Source organism: Ovis canadensis, chromosome 2 (genome assembly GCF_042477335.2).
Source record: "Ovis canadensis isolate MfBH-ARS-UI-01 breed Bighorn chromosome 2, ARS-UI_OviCan_v2, whole genome shotgun sequence".
In the NCBI taxonomy this organism is placed as follows: domain Eukaryota; kingdom Metazoa; phylum Chordata; class Mammalia; order Artiodactyla; family Bovidae; genus Ovis; species Ovis canadensis.
In genome coordinates this window covers 171,188,909-171,211,916 of record NC_091246.1, presented here as the reverse complement: position 1 = coordinate 171,211,916, position 23,008 = coordinate 171,188,909, and the positions used below count along the sequence as shown (strand labels likewise).

Genomic DNA, 23,008 nt, shown 5'->3' with positions numbered 1-23,008 from the left:
CCGACTCCATAAAGTGACCTCCAATTTGTCACAGTTGAAATCGACTTCTCCCCTTTTCATACTCTCACAGCATCTGCATATCCATCTCTAACTGAATAGTCTTTAAAAACCTGTAAGAGTCATATTCATCTTGGTCATATCCATCTTCCAACCTTGGCTCCTAGTACCGAGCAGACACCCTAAAACAGCACACTCACTCAAAGAGGTATGAGAGGTTATGGAAGTGAAAAAAAACAAGTATGCACAAGATCAACTCTCATCTCAGGCCAAAATAATGTCATCATACACCCACACGTGCATGTGCTAAAAGGACAAGACAAATGAGAAGAGGCATGTAGGGTCTAAACGAGGCCACATTCCTCAGAATGTCAACGTACCCGGCTGCTCTGCTGTCTCTACAGGAATAGCTACTGCAGTCATACTGACCAATTACACAGTTGGAGGAAATCTCACAGAGGCTAACAGAGTCACAGGCTCCTTAGAACAGGTGCATTTGAAACAGGCTGGAGACACAGCCTGGGCTTTAATTACCTGTAATGCCCACTGGTGGGAATATTCTGAGAGAAGTACAAAGCTGATGTCCTTGCTCTCCAGTGCCATTTCTTTGCAGGCAGGGTATACAGGACAGAGTCTTCTAACTCTTCTTGAAGCAGATCCACCAGCTGTTTATGGGACCCACCATAGAATGCCTCAATGATGAGAATACTCATTGGCCCTTTCAAACCTTCACAGATTCTAGATATTAAGAAAAAAAAAATTCAAACATAAATATATGTATGTATAACTGCTTTAAAATGAGTATGTTCAAATATTACATCGAAAGCAAATAAAATCATTTACAGACACATTTTTAAACAGGTTTATTCTATTTTATGGTATCTTCCCTCTTTTAGTATTTATTTATTTTTGGCTGCATCAAATCTTAGTTGTGACCTGTGGGATCTTTCATTGAGGTATATAGGCTTCTCCCTCGTTCTGGCATGTGGGCTCAGGTAACCTGCAGCATGTGGGATTTTAGTTCCCCAAAACAGGATCAAACCCACGCCACCTGCACCAGAAGCTGGACTCCCAACCAGGGAAGCCCTTGTTCCACTTTTTTTAAAACTATGTAACACGAGATTTGTATTTGGGAATCAATATTTGTATACCATTTATGTTCATAAGAGGAAAGAAAGATGGCTAATTTTTTTGATTTCTGTTTTCTTCATGTCCTAAGATTACTTCCAAATGACTCAGTTTCTTCTCCTATCCCAGGAAGTTTAAAATCCCCTCCTACTTTGATGTCTCATTTCCTGGATGGAATGGTTGTGACCCTGACTCAGTAACCTCAGCACTACCTTGGCCTACAGTTCTATCTGGACTTGGACAGTCACTGAACTCATGTCCTAACTAAGAATGCCACCACACTAGCCCTGCATTTGTATGGCCCATTCCAGTTCAGGAATTCTCTGATTCTGGAACTCTCATGTTAATCCATCTATCAATTCATCAGCTACCAGTGCCTCCAATGAATCCAGATTTAGAAGAATACACACTCATACTCAAATATCAACTCTCTAGTCTTAAAAATCTTTAGGATACAATTTCTTGAGACACTTGGCCACTTCCTCACTATTGTCAATATCCCACCCCCAAAGGAAGATGGAAAAAAATAGGGTAAAGCTACATGCTTATGAACACCAAAGTTTCTACAATCTTTCTTTAAACAACAAAAGCATTAAGAGCGATAATTAACACTGCTACTAAAGATGTGGTAAAATTTTCATCACAAAGAATTGGCTGTCAAGCAACTTTTTACTTTAATAATACGACTTTTGCTAATGTGCTCAGTGAAATAAAAATATATGTATGAATATAAAAACTTACATATGCATTTCAAATTACATGCTATTTCGTATAAGAAATAAACTAGAAATATCACTCAGTATATAACAACTACATTGTTTAAAAAATATTCCATGTTTGAATTCTCTTTTATGACTTAAGTAAACACCATTCATTAAGCAGCATATTGCTTTCCATAATAATGCTGCTGCACAAAATTATTAGTCCCAAAAACTCAATGATGATCCTAAGAAAACTGTGCTTTACCTTGCTCAGCCAAGGCAATGTCTGCTTAAATCGAATTTCAAAGCAGAAAGTCTCAAATGGTTCTCAAAGAAATAACTGAAGTGAAAAATCTTATTTCTTGATATCTAAATCATCCAACGAGCATTTTGGGGGAAGACATACAAACGTATTTCACTTATATGCAAAATAAGGAAGCAGTGTTCCTCACGTGGGAAAGGCATGAATCCTTAGGTCAGGATGATACAGGTTCGAAGGTAAGCTGTCACATCCTAGCTATATGATCTTGAGCAAGTTACCTAACACTGCAGGACTTAGTCTCACGTTCTCTAAAATGAGGATAATAGTACTAACCTCAGAGATGTGTTGCAAGGATAAAATTGAAGCACAGTGCCTGACAAACAGTAATTAGGTACTTCCCAACCAGCACCCCACTCCACCCCCCGCCTCTGCACCACAACCAACCCCACCACCACCTCCCCAGATATTAGGCTAAACCAGCTTGGGGGTGTGTGTGTGTGTTCGCACACGCGCGTGTGTGTTAGTTACTCAGTCATGTCCAATTCTTTGCGACTCCATGGACTATAGCCTACCAGGCTCCCCTGGTCCATGGGATTCTCCAGGCCAAGAATACTAGAGTGGGTTCCAATCCCTTCTTCAGGGGACTTTCCTAACTCAGGGATCTAACTCAGGGTCTCTTGCATCCAGGCAGACTCTTTACATCTGAGCCACCAGGGAACTTCAGGAGTAAAGATAGAATCCTCCAGCATTTTAAAATCAGTTCTTTTCAATCACAGCTCCCTATTCACCAAGGAAAGGAGAATAGGCAATTGAAAGGAAGTGGATGTTAGCTTCAGTGGATTAGATTTGATAGAGTACATGAAGACCTATGGACAGAGGTTCGTGACATTGTACAGGAGACAAACATCAAGACCATTTTCAAGAAAAAGAAATGGAAAAAGGCAAAATGGTTGTCTGAGGAGGCCTTATAAATAGCTGAGAAAAGCAGAGAAGCAAAAAGCAAAGGAGAAAAGAAAAGATACACCCATTTGAATGAAGAGTTCCAAACAATAGCAAGGAGAGATAAGAAAGCCTTCCTATGTGATCAATGTAAAGAAAAAGAGGAAAACAATAAAATGGGAAAGACTAGAGATTTCTTCAGGAAAATTAGAGATACCAAGGGAACATTTCATGCAAAGACGGGCACAATTAAGGATAGAAATGGTATGGACCTAACTAACGTAGAAGATATTAACAGGAGCTGGCAAGAATACACAGAAGAACTATACAAACAAGATCTTCATGACCCAGATAACCAGGATGTGTGATTACTCACCTAGAGCCAGACATCCTGGAGTCTGAAGTCAAGTGGGCCTTAGGAAGCATCACTACAAACAAAGCTAGTGGAGGTGATGGAATTACAGCTGAGCTATTTCAAATCCTAAAAGATGATTCTGTGAAAGTGCTGTACTCACTATGCCAGCAAATTTGGAAAACTCAGCAGTGGCCACAAGACTGGAAAAGGTCAGTTTTCATTCCAATCCCAAAGAAAGGCAATGCCAAAGAGTGCTCAAACTACCAACCAATTGCACTCATGTCACACGCTGGCAGCGTAATCCTAAAAATTCTCCAAGCAAGGTTTCAACAATACATGAACTAAGAAATTCTACATGTTCAAGCTGGTTTTAGAAAAGGCAGAGGAACCAGAGATCAAATTGCCAACATCCGTTGGATCACACAAAAAGCAAGAGAATTTCAAAAAAACGTCTACTTCTGCTTTATTGACTACACCAAAACCTTTGATTTTGTGGATCACAACAAACTGTGGAAAATTCTTAAAGAGATAAGAAGATCAGATCACATTACCTGCCTTCTGAGAAAACTGTATGCAGGTCAAGAAGCAAAGGTTAGAACCAGACATGGAACAAAGGACTGGTTCCAAATTGGGAAAGGAGTACGTCAAGGCTGTATATTGTCACCCTGCTTGTTTAACTTATATGCAGAGTACATTATGTGAAATGCTGGGCTGGATGAAGCACAAGCTGGAATCAAGATTGCCAGAAGAAATATCAATAACCTCAGAGACGCAGATGACACCACCATTATAGCAGAAAGCAAAGAGGAACCAGAGTCTCTTGATGAGGGTGAAAGAGGAGAAACAGTTTTTTGGACTCTGTGGGAGAGGGAGAAGGTGGGATGATTTGGGAGAATGGCATTGAAACATGTATAATATCGTATAAGAAACGAATCACCAGTCTAGGTTCGATGCAGGATACAGGATGCTTGGGGCTGGTGCACTGGGATGACCCAGAGAGATGGTATGGGAAGGGAGGTGGGAGGGGCGTTCAGGATTGGGAACACATGGCAGATTCATGTTGATGTATAGCAAAACCAATACAGTATTGTAAAATAAAGTAAAATTTTAAAAAATATTTTTTAAAAAAGCTGACTTGAAACTCAACATTCAAAAAATTAATATCATGGCATCTGGTCCCATCACTTCATGGCCAATAGATGGGGAAACAATGGAAAGAGTGGCAGACTATTTTTTGGGGCTCCAAAATCACTGCAGATGGTGACTGCAGCCATGAAGTTAAAAGATGCTTGCTCCTTGGAAGGAAAACTATGACCAATCTAGACAGCACATTAAAAAGTAGAGACATTACTTTGCCAACAAAGGTCTGTCTAGTCAAGGCTATGGTTTTTCCAGTGGTCATGTATGGATGTGAGAGTTGGACTGTGAAGAAAGCTGAGCACCGAAGAATTGATGCTTTTAAGTGTGGTGTTGGAGAAGACTCTTGAGAGTCTCTTGGACTGCAAGAAGATGCAACCAGCCCATCATAAAGGAAATCAGTCCTTAATGTTCATTGTAAGGACTGATGCTGAAGCTGCAACTCCAATACCTTGGCCACCTGATAGGAAGAACTGACTCCTTGCAAAAGACCCTGATGCTGGGAAAGACTGAATGCAGAAGGAGAAGGGGACAACAGAGGATGAGCTGGTTGGACTGCATCACTGACTCAATGGAAATGAGTTTGAGCAAGCTCCAGGAGTTGGTGATGGACAGGGAAGCCTGGCGTGCTGTAGTCCCTGGGGCTGCAAAGAGTCAGACATGACTGAGTGACTGAACTTAACTGAACTGGGTGTTAACCACTCCTCTTCAGCAGCCTGTATTTCAAATATGAATTTGAGAGTACTGCAGATTGTGTGAGGAAGAAGTAAGCTCAGAGACTGAGCTATGCAGCTTAATTTTTTCAGGTTCACCTGTATGATGCTGTATACAGTACATAATAAACAGCCTCCAAAGTTTAACAAAATGGTCACCCTTCAAATGATTGAAACTTCTAGAAGGTAAAAGAGAAACCAATGAAAGGCAGTTTTTAAAATATCAAGATTTTCAAGAAAAAATACAAGCAGTTTAACATTAATTTGCTTACTGCATCATATGATATATATCTACTATCTTGCTTTATTTCCTCTGACCTAGTCAAACTAAGGTGTATATGCTTAAAAGGTCTCTAAGAGTTTCTTATAAAAATGACCTGAGATACTTCCCCAAGTGATAGAAGGTGATATAAACCACTCTAGAGAATATTCCACTCATATAATCTCAAAGCAACATTAATATTCGGGAAAAAAAAGCATTCTGATTCTTCATTACGCTGCCCTTTTCCATGATTAATCTAGAGCATGTATCATGCCCTGCAGTTACAGATGTTTCTTATGGGTCTGAATCATGAGTTATCTGCAAACCATCAGCCACTGTGGAGGCAGTGCGTGTAGGTGCCGCTGCAGATTCAAGACAGTCAGTAAGCAGAACTGAACATCAAGCATGTGGGAGGTTGAAAAATAGAAAAGGGGAAAAAGATTATAGTTATAGTAGATTTCCACCCCTTTAATAGCTCAGTTAGAAGAGTGAAATGTACAGGTTTGACCTAGCGTTTACTGAAACATTCTTCTAGTGGCCAAAGGGTGTGCCTGCACTTGGGGTATTTTTCGAGGGAAAGTAACTATGTCCTACCATCTCTGAAAACTATACTTAGTGGCTTTGATTCATGGAAATTTGTTCTGCTTGTTTTGTGGAGACAGACATATCCTGGCAGTTCCCCACTTACTTCTACTGCAATGTTTGCGGCAAGAAGAAAATATGTTCTTCCCTTATAGTCTTCCTTAAGCACAACCTGGCAGAAAGATGATTCCCATTAGGTGCAAGCAAAAGAGGGGAAGCTGATTTTTAAACATAAGATTCAAACCAAATGTCATTATAGCACATTAAAGAACAGCTCAAATACTTTCACTGTGCTTGTTTTGTTTTAGAAACACTGCTGGAAACACATGAGCAGTAGTTTAAAAAAAAAAAAAACACCATGTTAAAAAAGAATCTTTGCTGTTATGCTGGAATTTACTAAAAGATAAAGGGAGTACACCATTTACCCATTTTAGCAATAATCTCAGAAAACTACAAATGGTCACCCTGACACTAGAGGTGCTTATGAGCACACCAGGGAAGTAATACAGACAATTCTGCACCTATAGCAACAGCTACAGGAGAGTGAGTGAGTGGGAGCAGAAGTAACAGGGCCTCAACACTGAAAGTCCTTGCTCCAGAGGATGAGAGGGTTCCCTCCATGGCAGGAGGCTGTGATCAGGGATTTGCCAAAAGATGCTGGTGAGCCTACAGGTAGCCAAATGTCTTACTGAGGTGCATGGATTTATGAATCCATTAAAGTATTAGTACAGGTACTACCACAGATGATAAGCCCTGAAACAATTAAACGGAGTAAGTATATCAAAATTAGGAGTGCGGTATTTTAAAAGGAAGAAACCAACAAACAAAAAACTTCCTACATTGGAGAATAAACACCAAACAGAAAGCCCATGTCCTTTCTACATGACACTAGAATGATGATATTTTATGAGTAAATAGACAATCTGTTCATACCTAAAAGAGCATGAAAAATGTCTCAGATAAGTTTTTAACAACTTTTAAGTTTTCCTGCTTAAATAAGTAGGCATTCAGTTCTGGGGGAAAAAAAAAAACCTCATCTTCAGCATATTTTATCCCCTAGTGACACCAGATGAATGAGAATCTGCTACACTATTAAAGCTTTATGAAAATTTAATTCATTATCAATACTATGATTTAATGATACATGGTTAAATGCTAAATATTAAATTAGCAATATAAAATGAGTCAAAGTGATAGCTTGGACATAGGAATTTTAAACCACTTCAAGTTTTATTTAAGATCATCACAGGTCAAAATGATCTGAGAATTACCTACCTTTCAAAAAATTTACATTCACAATTAAGAATGTAAGGGAATACAAAATGAAAAATTACGATAGTATTTCATATAAATATTTTGACCAAAATGAAAAGGTGCCATTAGAGTCATCCCAATTAAAAATAATAATGCATTGATAAAATCACCAAGAACAAAAGTAGCCTGAAACCAATGCTGTGAATATTTTAAAATTTGTATTAAAAACTTTTGTCATCATACCTGCATTTATTTTAAGCTTGACCCAATTTCTTTATTCACTAAGCCATGATCACTTTCAAGGTGAGCTACATTTCTGTCTACCTCCTCCAGCAGTTACAACTGCTGTGGTAGAGTCTTTTTGTTGTTGTTGCTTTTAACAGTAATAGCTAAAGGAAATTTGCAATATGCCACTGACATCGAAAAAGATGTACTATGTATAAATATCTCATGTGGATTTTTAAAAACTAAACCTAAGTCACATTAGAATCCCATAACTAGCCCTTATATATGATATCAGTGCAGTTACCTATAATACTCAAATAATTTTCCAACCAAATACCAAGTAACAATTTTAAATCAGAGGACCTGTTGTATTAAAATATTCCACAGACACCTTAGCACTATTAGCTGTGGGAAGGTATGGTTTCAGTGATGAGGGTTTTAACGGTTTTAATCCCACACACATGAGAAATTGATTCCACAGGCTAATCCACATATGGCTTAATACCTTAAACTTCAATCAACTGCTGGAAATATATTTTCTATTTGCCTATACACAGTATTTGGAAAGTTGAGCTTGGCAGAGCAAATAGAGAGAGCTTAAACACAAAATGGAGTACATTGAGGAAAGTAGAATTTGAGTCAGATTTCCCAGTATATTATCAGAGATTTACCTGGTATTTTCTAACTGACCCTTTCCCTTCTTCCCTTCTGAACCTCCTCCACCTACCAACTACAACACACCCAGGTTCTATTTAAAAAGCAACCAGTAACCCAGCAGAGTAAAATAGGGTAGCACTAAGAAAAAAGTTCATGCTACTTTCCAGCCCACTCACTTATTTTAATGATTCATCAGGGAAACCCCGGTTGTTAAAATATACCTGAAATCTCATTAAATAGCAAAATAAAAAATAAAGAGCATGAAAAGATTTCTGCTTTGAAACATGTCATCAATGATTCCCTTAAGAGAACCTATTAAGGGAAATATGCAGTAAAAATATATTTTTGCTATTGAATAAAAGTTTCCTCAAAGTATTATAGAACATTCTATTATCACATTGGGGGTGGGGGAGGAAAGAGACAAGGATAAATGGATCCTATGAAAAAGTTATTTTTTTAAATTTCATAAAAGTCATTCATAGCAAATATATCCTAACTTCTAAAGCCTCAATGTAATCTCTGAAGACTGATAAATAATCAGACATCAAATGCAGTGCAAAAAACTTGCAATCCTAAAATTATAGGCACTGATAATATTATACATAAATAAAGAAAAGTCTGACTAACAGTAAGGCATGAAATCCGATCTTGAGCATTAGTTTGAACTGAAAATAATGTACAACAGAAACTGATCATTATTTCATTATTTGATCATGGGGCATACGGCCTAACATTTATAATAACTTGTACACGACTGTGTATTTAAATAACAACCTTTTTTTTCTAAGCCTTAAATTCATACTGAAAAAGATGTGGCAGAAAATTCTATTCCCCCACAAGGCTACAGATATTCTAATTCCATCAACTCTGACTTTTGTTTCTTGTTGTGGTAACTAAGTGAGGATTTATGCACCCGAAGCAAAATTTGGTAAGATTTATATGCTACACCATTTGTGAGACAATCTAAAGCTATTTTCAAGCATGCTGTTCCAAATATATGATTTGCAATGATCTTTTAACACATGCTCTTTTAAAATTATAATCTTATATGCATATATGGCTATTTAATTTTCCATGACAAATATTTTCATTCTTTCTAGATTTGGGATTTAACTTTCTGCTCAAAAATATCCATTACTTATGCCATGACTTGGATTAACACAAAATCTTGGTTATAACTATCAGTATCAAATGCAAATGCAACAAGTACCTACCCGTAGCAACATTATGATTTATTATCCACTTATTTTCACACATATATAATTTCCACTAACAACTATATGTGTGTGTGTATATATATATGTATGTATGTATATGAATATATATTACAAGTTCATTACCTTATATTTTTTAAAGTTATATTCAACATTATATAGCAAAATTATAACTTTGAAAAATTTTGTGAGTATACTGGTTTAATTCTACTTACAAAATACTAACCTTCTTGCAATTTTTCATTGCTATCAATTTCATGAATAACTTTAAACTATAAAACCAGCAATGAATTAGTTCTACTGAATACTAAGATTTTTTTCAATTTGCTGACATTTTAAAATGTGGCAGCAAATTTATGAATCAATAGAATATTTTATACCAGAAAATTATCTCATCACTCATTTGAACTATTGCATTACCCTTTTAACTGGGTCTCCATGCCACCACGTAATCTGGTTCCCAACACACCATTGTCCATAATCCAGCCACAAATAATCATCCAAAATGCAAATCTGGTCATGAAGTGACAAGTTCACATACCTTCCATATCTCCATCACCTAAGGACAAAACCCAAGGCACTAGACATGGTAGTTACGACCTTCCTTTTCAGGCCTATTCCTTTCTTTTCACTACAGCCTTGCTTCCCCTTCTCCCACTTCAGTCCTCTTCTTCTGCTTCCCAGTGTCATCGCAGCAATATCAAGCACTCATACTCATGCAGCTATTTTATATTTCTGTGACATTACATCTTTATCTTTTTTCTATCAGTCTTTTCTTCAAATTCACCTGATGACATTTTCTTACACTTTCTGTACATCAATCACCAGCTCTATGAAGTCCTTCCCTGAACATCTCATAAACATGACTTGTTTTCTACTCTGTACGGTATCATCAGACTTTTTCACTCTATTCCTGCATTCGGCTTCCTATGGGGCTGTAAAAAATTTGGAAGATAAGGGAACATGTCATTGTTTTCTCAAAGGGCTATCCCAGGATCTGCTACGTAGTGAATGTCACTAAGCTCTTTGTAAAGCTGAACTGAAGATTAGGAGGAAATGGGAAGTTGATTCTGCCTTTAAAGAAGTAACACTGCTTTCACCTTAACACCAGTCCTGAACAAATCAGTGTCAGGAAGCAGCACCATACCTCTTACTAATGATTTCCATTATTCCTGAAGCCTAGACTAAATCAAATAGCTAGTACATCTGAACACATTTCATATTTATTCTTTTTCCTTACTGTTCACAGAAATCAGAATTTACTGAAATGAATAAATTATTTTCATGTAGATATGTGTTTATCCTAACCTACTAATACAACAGAAGTAACTGTGATTAAAGAAGAGGGAGAAATACCAGAAGCAACTGAATTCTAGGCCAAAGCAAGTTTCAAGGCCTAAGAGAATATCTGTGAGATCCATGAATTTTGAAAATCACCTACAGTTTTTTATTCTGTTTGATCTCTTGTCATCCTAGTTTAATACTAGACATGGAAGTCAGATGAGAAACCAATTCCCTCATCATCAATCTGGAGATCCCATTCCACATTTAGTAATTAGGCTTTTATTTAATGGGGAAGAAAAAAGGCATTTTAAAATACTTTCTGCCAACAATTATGCATTTTATAAAAGTTTGACAAGATGAATAATGCATTTGCTTTCTCAAGATGGCAATTCTCCAAGCCTTCCACCTTCCTGAAACAGGCAGCAAATCAGCTCAGTGGGAGAAAATGGGGCTACATGACCCATTCAGATATGGATACCTATGTGCAGAAGCCACGGTGAATTGCAAAATCATAGGTGGAAGGAAGACTGGTGCCACTATTCCACCACTTCTCTTTTACAGCAGAAGAACTAGAGACTATTGGAATCAAAGAATAAGTGACAGAAAAAACAAATATCACATACATGTGGAATCCAGGAAAATGGTACAGATAAACTTGTTCAGAAGGCAGAAACAGAGACACAGATGCAGAGAGCAAACATAGGGACACTAAGGGCGGAAGCGGGAGTAGGAAGGCTTAGAATACTGGGATTGACACATACACACTACTGTCTATAAAACAGATGACTAATGAGAACCTACTGTAGAGCACAAGGACCTCTACTCAGTGCTCTGTGGTGACCTAAATGGAAAGGAAATCCAAAAAAGAGGGGATACATGTATATATAGAGCTGATTCACTTTGCTCTACAGCACACAATAACATAACATTGTAAAGCAACTATAGTCCAATAAAAAATAATAATAAAATAGAATTTAAAAATTAAAAATTTTAATGTTTAATTACAAAAAAAATTTTAATGTGATAGAGCAAGGGTTTAAACTCAGAGCTTCTAACCCCATATTCACATATTTTCCCATGGTGCTTCACTCCAGGCATATGATATGACCTAAGTAAAAGATGCCTCCATTTCCTAATCTTGGTAGTTTTTGCATTAAATAACAATATATTATTATTATGTCAATAATATACTGCAATATAAATGTGTATGTTCATGGGATGTAAATGTCACTATACGATGATAAATGCATTTACTGTATACTATGGTTAATATCAGGGCTCTCTCAGGGGCTCAGTAAAGAATCTGCCTGCCAATTGCAGGAGACACAGGTTCGATCCTTAGGTCACAAAGATATTCTGGAGGAGGAAATGGCAACTCACTCCAGTATTCTTGCCTGGGAAAATCCCATGAGGAGCCTGGTAGGCTATAGTCATGGGGCTGCAAAACAGTCAGACACGACTTAGTGACTAAACAACAACAAACATATTTAATGATAACTCCCATTAGTTAGTCTGTAAATCTAGGACATTGGTGATATAAGTCCCACAGAACTGAACATCAAATAGTTAGGGTCACAGATCTCAAATTCCTGTGATTTCTTCCTGAGCCCAGCATAATCAGTCCTCTCCCTTCACCTCACAACCTTTATCCATCACCCACCAGCTCTAGACTGGCAACTTTTTGATAGGATAACAAGATGGATGAAGGACAAAATCCAAATTCATGTAACAAGAATGGAGTGTGAAGTGGGAGGGGAGAGGTCAGGCATAGGGCTATGTAAGAAATTATTTCATAGTTTGCTACAGTCACCATTAAACAAAGTCCAAGTGCCCTCGATAAAACAATCTGTAGTACTTCTCAGTGCTTATTCCCTGTAGACCATATTTACGTGAGTGATTATGGACCCATTTCCTCCCCTGGATATTAAACTCCATGAGGATACTGAACAGGTCTACTTGCTTACCACTAGAGGCTCAGCAAATTGCAAACAGAAGTTGTTCAACAAATGCGGTTGAGTCAATAAACAATAAAACCCTGTAGAAGTGGCACTGATAATTTCTTCCTAATTCATTCAAGGTCGCAAATATTCACCCTTTACTACCACTAATTACTATTTACTCTCACAAACATAACTTAATGCACACATTCTATCATCATCTAAATATAAGAGGCAGCATTTTAGCATATTCAAAATGATACACATTCTAAGGAAAACAGTTCTGCCAATAGTCCTGGTGAGGTGTTTAGAAGCCATGTTTCACATCATGGGCAACTCTACCTTCTCTGACCTGACTGGACTCTATAAGAATATTTAACCCAAGGACAATCAAGCCCTGAAAGATTCAGGTTAACCTGAAAGATTAATCTTTCAATCCTGAAAGACTGAACCTGAAAGATTCAACTGGTTAACCATTAGACTGACATTTTTTATTATATAGAGTCATTATCTTGCTACCCTACATTGACTTCTATGCCAAATTTTAACTCAGACCTGGTCTGTGCAAGGTAATTATAAATATACACACCATAGAAATTTAAAATAAAATGACTAGTTCTTAACTACACCAGTGCTAGTGTGTCTCACTCTAACATTTTCTAAGAATTTACTCTGTATTACTAAGCCAAAAATTGTTGAGACATTCCCTCTCCTAGTAGGAGGCACATATCACATTTTCAGTTAATTCTGAAACTGAAATAGCAAGGTTACTCTAATACAAATACATTCTCAATGTCCTACTTGAAGTACTACAACCCAAGCAAACATGGGTGGCATTCCCCTGATGAGTTGAAATAAATGTCACCAAGCATAATGTTCTGGATTTACTCACTTCCACTGAAAAACAAAAAGGACATAATCTCACAATCCAATCTGTTTATCAGTGAGGGAAATCAACTTAACAGAAATACAAAATCCAGGGGCAAAAGAATAACAGGCAAACAGTTCAGAGACAAAAGAGAAATTTCCATAGAGGATACCTTTAATATTTTAATATTCATTTTGTATCAATGAAAGTACCCTGCAGTAACACACTTTTTTTTAATGGTATTAGGAAATATGAGGGAAAGGCAAGATTAGAATCTGTCCTTTAAAATCCAAATCAACAAAATCATAAAGATGTATCAATTAAAATATTTAGTAACACTTCTCTCATCTCCAAAGTTCCACATGAATACAGAAATTTATTAGAAATAGCATTAGTTAAAAGTGTGTTTTCTTCTATTTGTTTATTGAAGTAGGTTGTTTTCTAGCTGTCATATATTTCTTAAGCAGCTTCTGATTTGCCAACAGTCTAAGACATTTATTGGTGACTTATGAAGTCATCTCTAGATAGAGTTTAGAGATTGTTACTGATAAATTTTTAAAAGTCCAGAAACCCAGTTTAGACCAGGGCTGAGTAAATCTGGGGCTAATAGATGTGGTAATGAGAGCTGTATCACTATTTTTAAATATTACAAGGGGCATATCATTAGCTACTCACTATTATAAGAAAAAGAGTCAGTCTGATAATAATAGACTGGGATTTTAATATCATGAAGGTATTTAGGAATGAGTCTGTTGAGTAAAGTAAAGGCATTATGCAGACAAGGATGGATAATTTCTAGAAGGTCTGCTATTCTCCATAGTTTTGCACAGGCTGGCTCATATCATCTGACACAAAAGTTTCCACTAAAGAAGATAAGAAGCAATAGCTCAAAGTTCCCTGATTGGAGCAAGCACTATGACTTTTATCTATCTACTGGCCTTGTTTGTCACTATTATCTCTTTATCAAATGGTTTTTCAAGGAGACATTCCAATGATACAAATATTTTGTCTAATGAGGCGGACCTTACAGTACACAGTATTCTTTGCAAACTACTCAAAGCCATATTCTGTAACCTCACCATCTCTTAAGTAATTTAATGGTTTGTAAACAGTGCATCCAAATAGAGTAAGGTAGCCTGAGACTTAATTAATTCTCCCTTGCATCCCTATCCAGCATATATGCCTACCTTATCTGGGACTGTAAGTCTCTCTACTAGATTAATTAGCATTCAAAGTCAACAAACAGCCTGAACTACTGTAGAGAGAGATTATAACTTAAATTCCTAGAACTAGGTATATATTATTACATATTTCATATAACAGTTCTTCAATTGATCTTAGTAGAACTGAATGACATAAAGAATACCTTGTTTCTGCTTATTATCCCTCTTGTTCAATGTCCCTTTTTCCTGCTTTGTTTCTAAACTTTACTTGCAAGAACTAAATTTAAAATATCAGATAAATTACTTCAAATTGTTTAGAGTAAATGTCTGCGGGGCACAATGTGTTACCTCTCTCGGGAGGACCTGTATATGACAAAGGAGCAACAGGTGATGATGAAATTTCAGCCATCTGCAAAGTACAGTTAACCCATGAACAACAAGAGGAAGAGGGAATTAATCCATGTATAATTCATAACAGGTTCCTCTCAATGTATAAATTCAACCAACCACAGACCCAGAGGACTGTAGTATTTACTACTGAAAAATATCTCAGTATATGCAGACCAACGCAGGTCAAATTTGAGTTGTTCAAGGGTCAACTGTAGATCAGGATAGTTTGTGAATTAAAAGGGCACTTCTCAAGTACTGAAGGCTGGTGCCTACTCTACTAATGCATAATGCTAAATTTGCTTGGAAGAATTAAAATGTCCTTTCACATTAGAACATAATACAAAAGACTTTAAAACCATGCATATCTTTTAATTCAAAACTTCTTATAAGAATTAACTCTGCAACTTGTCAAGAATCTTTTCATTAAAGTCTTTGCCCAAAATTGAAAGCAATCAAAATATCAAAAAAAAAAAAGAGGGGGGATCTCTGATGATCAAATGATCAATGATCAAAAATCATAACAAAAACTGTTTACTGCCAATTCTTGGCAGTCCAGTGGTTAAGACCCCACACTTCCATCGCAGGTGCGCAGGTTCGATCCCTGGTCAGGGAATTAAGATTACGCTCTGTGGTGTGATTAAAAAAAAGAAGAAGAAAAACGCTTATTGGCATGGGAAAACGTCTCAACTATTTTATGACTGTATGAAATGAATATACAAAAATATATGATGAAATGATGTAGATGAGCATGAAGATGCATACGTGAATACATGTAGGCATAAATAATCATTTATGGTAGAATTATGAGTGATTTTGTTTTCCTCTTTGTGCTTCATTTTATTCTTCAAGTTATCCTCATTGAATTTGTTTCAACTTGCAACTAAAAGAAACTATGAATTTTTCTTAACTTGAGAGAAGGAGGCCAAATTGTTTGAAATGACATACTTCTTACCAATTTCTGAAGAGTTACTCCCCTCCAGGAGATTGCAAGTGGTCTTCAAATTATTTTAACTACTTTTTCTATAAAGAAACTTATTAAAAACTATCATCAAGGGTTAAACTAATGGATTTAGGGTTAGTCACAAACATTATAATTTGATTTTGGAAATACTGCTTGTCTAATGCTTGAAATACAATAATTAATTTAAAATGTACTTGAATTATTAAATATTGTAAACAGATCAAGATCTTTATGTACTATATATAGGAAAACTAGAGGTATATTTTGATAGTGTGTGAGGAACTAAAATACTATTTTGGTACTTCTGGTTTTGAATAGGAATATGGGTAGGTATAGCATGAACTCAAAGTTTTAAATCAAGTTCAAGAAAAATGTCAAAATTAATTTGAGCCTTAAATAATTAGGTATGGGTCTTGCAATGAGAGGAAATATTCAATTAAGGTGAATAAAACTGAAAAGAACTTCTAGTTTCACACAATTTCCAAAGTGTCTGTACTAAGAAAGCAGAAAAAATGTACTGCATAATCATCCATATGTGTTACACATGTTTAAAAAAAGAAAAAGACTGATTGGCTATCCAACTAGAAGAGACACTATCTTAAAAGACTGTCCCCTCTCATAACCACTCAGATATTTCCTATATTTAGATACAGGCAATAGGAGAATGGATACTCAATAAATATTAATTTGATTGAAAACTTGATACAGTTGAATTTTATGACATGTGAATTTTATCTCAATAAAACTGTTATTTTAAACATAAATAAATATAAACATTAATTCAATGGCCTGTCTCTTGAGAAATCTGTATGTAGGTCAGGAAGCAACAGTTAGAACTGGACATGGGACGACAGACTGGTTCCAAATAGGGAAAGGAATACGTCAAGGCTGTACATTGTCACCCTGCTTATTTAACTTATATGAAGAGTACATCATGAGAAATCCTGGACTGGATGAAGCACAAGTTGGAATCAAGATTGCCGGGAGAAATATCAATAACCTCATACATGCAGATGACACCATCCTTATGGCAGAAAGTGAAGAAGAATTAAGGAGCCTCTTGATGAAAGTGAAAGAGGACAGTGAAAAAGCTGGCTTAAAACTCAACATTCAGAAAACTAAGATCATGGCATCTGGTCCCATCACTTCTTGGCAAATAGATGGGGAAACAGTGGAAACAGTGACAGACTTTATTTTCTTGGGCTCCAAAATCACTGCAGATGGTGACTGCAGCCATGAAATTAAAAGACGCTTACTCCTTGGAAGAAAAGTTATGACCAACCTAGACAGTATATTAAAAACAGAGACATTACCTTGCCAACAAAGGTCCATCGACCCAAGGCTATGATTTTTCCAGTAGTCATGTATGGATGCGAGAGTTGGACTCGAAAGAAAGCTGAGCGCCAAAGAACTAATGCTTTTGAAGTGTGGTGTTCGAGAAGACTCTTTGAGTGTCCCTTGGACTGCAAGGAGATCCAGCCAGTCCATCCTAAGGTAATCAGTCCTGAATACTCATTGGAAGGACTGATGGTAAAGCTGAAACTCCAATACTTTGGCCAACTCATGTGAAGAACTGACTCACTGGAAAAGACCCTGATGCTGGGAAAGATTGAAGGCGGGAGGAGAAGGGGATGACAGAGGAAGAGATAGTTGGATGGCATCACCGACTCAATGGACATGAGTTTGAGTAAACTGTGAGAGTTGGTGATGGACAGGGAGGCCTGGCGTGCTGCAGTCCATGGGATCACAAAGAGTCGGATATGACTGAGCAACTGAACTGAACTCAATGGCAACTTAAGTTCAGATCAGTTCAGTCGCTCCGTGGTGTCTGACTCTTTGAGACCCCATGAATCGCAGCATGCCAGGCTTCCCTGTCCATCACCAACTCCCAGAGTTCACTTAGACTGTCCATCGATTCAGTGATGCCATCCAGCCATCTCATCCTCTGTCGTCCCCTTCTCCTCCTGCCCCCAATCCCTCCCAGCATCTGAGTCTTTTCCAATGAGACAACTCTTCGCATGAGGTGGCCAAAATACTGGAGTTTCAGCTTCAGCATCATTCCCTCCAAAGAAATCCCAGGGCTGATCTCCTTCAGAATGGACTGGTTGGATCTCCTTGCAGTCCAAGGGACTCTCAAGAGTCTTCTCCAACACCACAGTTCAAAAGCATCAATTCTTCAGCGCTCAGCCTTCTTCACAGTCCAACTCTCACATCCATACATGACTACTGGAAAAACCACAGCCTTGACTAGACAGACCTTTGTTGGCAAAGTAATGTCTCTGCTTTTAAATATACTATCTAGGTTGGTCATAACTTTTCTTCCAAGGAATAAGTGTGTTTTAATTTCATGGCTGCAGTCACCATCTGCAGTGAACTTAGACTTAGTAAATAAATATTTTTAAATAAAGCTTCCAAGTTCTAGTACTTTTTACAATTGAAATGCCATGTTTCATTTTCAAGTAAGAAGAAATAACTGTATTATTCCTGGGATTGTTTTCTAATATAACCATTTCATAGTATTTAACTTTTGAAATTATCTATACTGAAACACTTTAGGCCTCCCTTGTAGCTCAGCTGATAAAGAATCTGCCTACAATTCAGGAGACCTGGGTTTGATCCCTGGTTTGGAAAGATCCCCTGAAGAGGGTATGGCAACCTACTCCAGTATTCTTGCCTGGAGAATTCTCATGGACAGAGGAGACTAGTAGGCTCCAGTCCCTGGGGTCACAAAAAGTTGGACATAAATAATCAAAGCACAAGACCATACTGAAAAACTTAACCTCCAAATCTAGAAAAAAAACAATCTACCACTAAAAGAATATAAGTAATTAAAAATTAGTCTCCAGAAAAGATAAAAACACTAATCAAAATATGAAACATCTAAATGAAAAATTGGAGGCAAGTTTATCATTCCATCTATTTTTTAGAGAGGCACTAAGGAAATACTTAGTGTCTTTTCCTTCAGATACTAAGGTAATACTTATCAATATATAATTTTCCATATTTTAAAATGAGCATGAACTTTATATGAAAAATAAATCTTAATCCCAGGAAAGTGCCATGTGGCATTTTTTAACTTTATTACCACTTTGTTGACTCTCTGTCCCAGAGCAGATCACCTCCAACATTAATACTCTGACCTTATAGAAAAGTGACAGATAAAGTTTATGGTGAGAAAAAATGAGTTTTTATGGGTTTCCAAAAGGGAATTCTTAGGACACTGAAAGCCATATAATAATATTGATTTGATACCCAACTTTTTTACTGCCAAATTACAAACTTCAGGTTTCTGGAAAAATGCCCACGTGAACTTACAGTAAAATACAGTAAAAGAGAAGCCTGAGCTCACGATAAAAAGTCGAAATAGCTTTGCAAACTTTAAATATGCATATGCAACTTTTTTTTAAATCAGATCTTTTTAAAGTTTTTAGTATCCCAAGGTTGGCCTTTCACTTTGGGATTGAGTGATTTTCTTCCAGACGTTATCCAAAGTCAAACACAAGCTCACACCTTTCTGACCAAATAATTTCCATGATTATTTCTAGTTTCCTTCTCTTTTAAAGGCAAATGTACAAGGTACAGACACAAGGATTATTTTCTTGTAAATCTATCCTCAAAAATCAATTAGAATATTCAAAATATTCCATTTTCACAAATGAAAATAAGTTACTTGCTGAAATGACAGCCTTAAAAATTCACTGCCTTAAAAATTAAGCTGGCATGGATAATAAAAGTGTTTTCTAACCGGATATGCTTGGCATTCAAATATTTTTAAAACAAATACTAATCCATAATTAGATTTCACAGGCACAACCTATAGAAAATAGAACCTGCTTTTATTTTTCTGAGAGCAATGTTAATGATTTGATATCATAAAATTTGTAACAAAATCACTGCTTGCACAAACCAATAAACAAACCTTCAGATGAATGTTTATTTTCCTTTACAGTCTAGTTTTGTTTGTTTGTTTTTTTACCATTCATTCAGCAAATATCCATTGTGCCTACCACATGCCCATTGCTGTTCTGAGTATCTGGGGATAAACTGGGCAACAAAACAAATGTTCCTATTATTGTAAGAAGCTTCTTTTTAATTGGAATAAAAAGACAATCACGAAGTAAATGTAAATCAGATGGTAACAAGTACTATAAAGAAAAATTACACAAGGTAATAGAGAATAAGGTGCTGAGGACAGGAGCTGGGGAAGGGTAGGACTTTATATGGAGCTGTCAGAGGACATTTCACTGACAGTGAGATGACATCTAAACAGAAACCAGAAGAAGAGAGAGAAGGGGCTCTGAAGATGTGGATGGGAAGTCTTCCAAGCAGCAGGCAGAGTTAGAGCCTGAGGTGGAATATACTCACCATGTGAAGACAGCAGGAAGGTCTGTGTGACAACAATAAGCATTTACTGAATAACATTCTAAAAATTATGCTAAGTGTTTGGTGATATTAAAATGACCCAAATATTAATTACAATACAGACTGAAAAATGTTATAAACCATTTGAACTGGGTCTCAAAGAGGGACCAATACCAAGTACTACTTCAAGAAGATGAACCAAGGGGCCAGAAAGTACAGTGGGTCAAGATCCCAGTAACAAAGAAGAGCTGAAGAAATGTGTAGATACTCTTGGTTCATTCAGCAACTGTTCTTTTCTCTTTTTGCTTTCTTCAAGAATTCAGACTAAAATACTTAGTTTCCCAGATACAAGGAAGACTGTTTCACAGTCTTCCAAAATGACATAAGTGGAAAGAAGGCTCAAAATTGGAAAGTAGCCACATTGGGAGCCAGGACAATGCTGAACAACTCTGAACAAATCAACAACCTGTAAGTCTTTTAGCTGACTCATCCCAGGCCTCTGGTATCAGGCCCTCCCCTCCCAGTTCCTTCTGCCCTTAGCCTTGTTCATCATCTTCAAACTCAACTACATTTAACCTGTCTTCTTTCTTCTTCCTCTGAAACTTACGGGTATTTTAGTGTCCATCGTCTACTCAAAAACCAATGACTGTTTCTACCTGAGAAAGAAAATACTTAACAAGAAACAAGTGTGTGCGTGCGTGCACGCTCAGTCGCTAAGTCATATCCTACTCTCTGTAACCTCACGGACTGTAGCCCGCCAAGCTCCTCTGTCCGTAGAATTTTCCAGGCAAGAATCCTGGAGTGAGTTGCCATTTCCTACTCTAGAGGATCTTCCCGACCTAGGGATCCAAGCCGCGTCTCCTGTGTCTCCTACATTGCCAGGCGGATTCTTTACCACTGAGTTCCTTTCTAGCCTCAGTTCCTATCACTGTCACAGACACTGTTACTTCAAATGCAACAGACTCCCTTGCCATTTTTCAAACATTCCATATACATTGCCACCATCATGCACAACTAGCGCTGTTTCTTCTTTGGGGAATCCTTTCACCTTCAGTACCTGTCAAATTCCTACATAAATATAGCTCAAGACTCCATTGAAACCCCATCTCATCCACGAAGGTTTAAGTTAATTGCTTACCCATATTCTTGCTGGGAAAATCCCATGGACAGAAGACCCTGGAAGGCTACAAAAAAATCCATAGGGTCACAAAGTGATGGACACAACCGAGTACCTGAGCAAATTCACCCCATCAGAAGTAATCACTCCTTCCTTTGTAGTAACACCAACTTCACTTGCACCCTAATAACAGCAGTTAGGACAATCTTACTCACACTATAGCATGTACGTGTGTGTCTTCCCAACCAGATTTTGTTTCTGTGGCAACAGAGTTTGTGTACAATCCATGTTTATATCTATGCAAATCCCAGCAAAGTACTTTGCACACAAGACATTTCAATAAATGTGTTTCAAATTCTCATCAAAAGACTATAAGAAGCCTTCACAAAAGGTGAAGGGGAAAAAAGGTATTCCTGAATCGAAAATTACAGCAGTATCATAAAGTGAGTTGCCCAGTTATTCAAATAAGCTCTAAATTATTGTAAATATCATCGAATGAGAACATAAAGACAACAAAAAATAAACCATAAGTGGTTACTGGGCAGCATAAAATTAAAGAAGAATGGGGAAATGAAAAGTGTAAAGCGACCTATATTAGGAAGCATTACCAAGGAATACTCAAACAATTCATTTAACAAGTACTTACTAAGTGCCTACTTTAACCCAGAAACTCTATTAATTGCTGAGAATATGAAGGTGAAAATATTGAGAAAGGGCTGAACTTTTAAAAAGAGTATTTATTTTAACTGGAGGCTAATTACTTTACAATATTGTGGTGGTTTCTGCCATACATTCATGTGAATCAGCCATGAGTGTACAAGGAGTATTTTTAAGTTCAAAGTGTTGGCCTATAAATTATTACTTCCTGCAGTATGACCAAAACAGCATCTGAAGGACCTAAAGACTATGGATACCCAAATTTCAAATCCAAATCTAGAAAATGATCTTTGCCTAAATTGTGATTATGTAGGCATTCTCTCCCAGGACTGCTTCTGAATGTTAAACGGGCTTCCTTTCTTTTCAGTGACTATAAACTGCTCAGATAGAAAATTTGAGTTCCAGATACTTGAATCCATTCCCTACCCTGAGATAAGTCCTATCCATGCACAGGCTGTTTTAATAATTAAGGTAACAACAACCCTGCCTTCGTGAATAAAGAGGGAGGAATTTATTAAAACAGTGCTATCTAGGGGATGTTGTGTGGGAGATGAGTGGATAGTTGTTTGCTTTGTCCTCTGAGGTCAAAGTAAAAGAAACAGAGTGAAAGGACAACAAAAAGGATTTGGGTTAGACAGAGGAAGAATTCTGAGGCACTGATTCATGCTACCAAGATATACTCTGAGCTATTTCTTCTGTAGATCTTGGGGGAAAAAAAGAGGTAGCCTGCTTTCTTCTAAGATAGTTTAGAGCAAAGCAAGCAGATATAAAGATGACTTCGTAGGGTTTCTTTTGGACATGTTTTACTATTGTATGTAACCATTTGCATGTGTACTGGAAAAA

At 37.0% G+C, this 23,008-nt stretch overlaps 1 protein-coding gene across 27 annotated transcripts in view; it reads right to left on the bottom strand.

The window, feature by feature from the left end:
- GTDC1 (glycosyltransferase like domain containing 1) overlaps positions 1-23,008 on the bottom strand; it is a 502,335-nt gene that overhangs the window by 384,017 nt on the left and 95,310 nt on the right. For 22 of the 27 annotated variants that reach the window (XM_069577660.1, XM_069577661.1, XM_069577646.1 and 19 more), the window contains one exon: positions 532-735. The exons of 2 other annotated variants lie outside the window; for them this stretch is intronic. Coding sequence is in view for 22 of the 25 variants with exons in the window: in XM_069577646.1 (XP_069433747.1) it covers positions 532-710 (179 nt within the window). In the remaining 3 variants the exon portion in view is untranslated. Of the gene's footprint in view, positions 1-531; positions 736-6,182; positions 6,249-23,008 lie in introns of all 27 variants that reach the window. 3 more of the 27 variants (XM_069577656.1, XM_069577665.1, XM_069577658.1) reach the window with 1 other exon arrangement.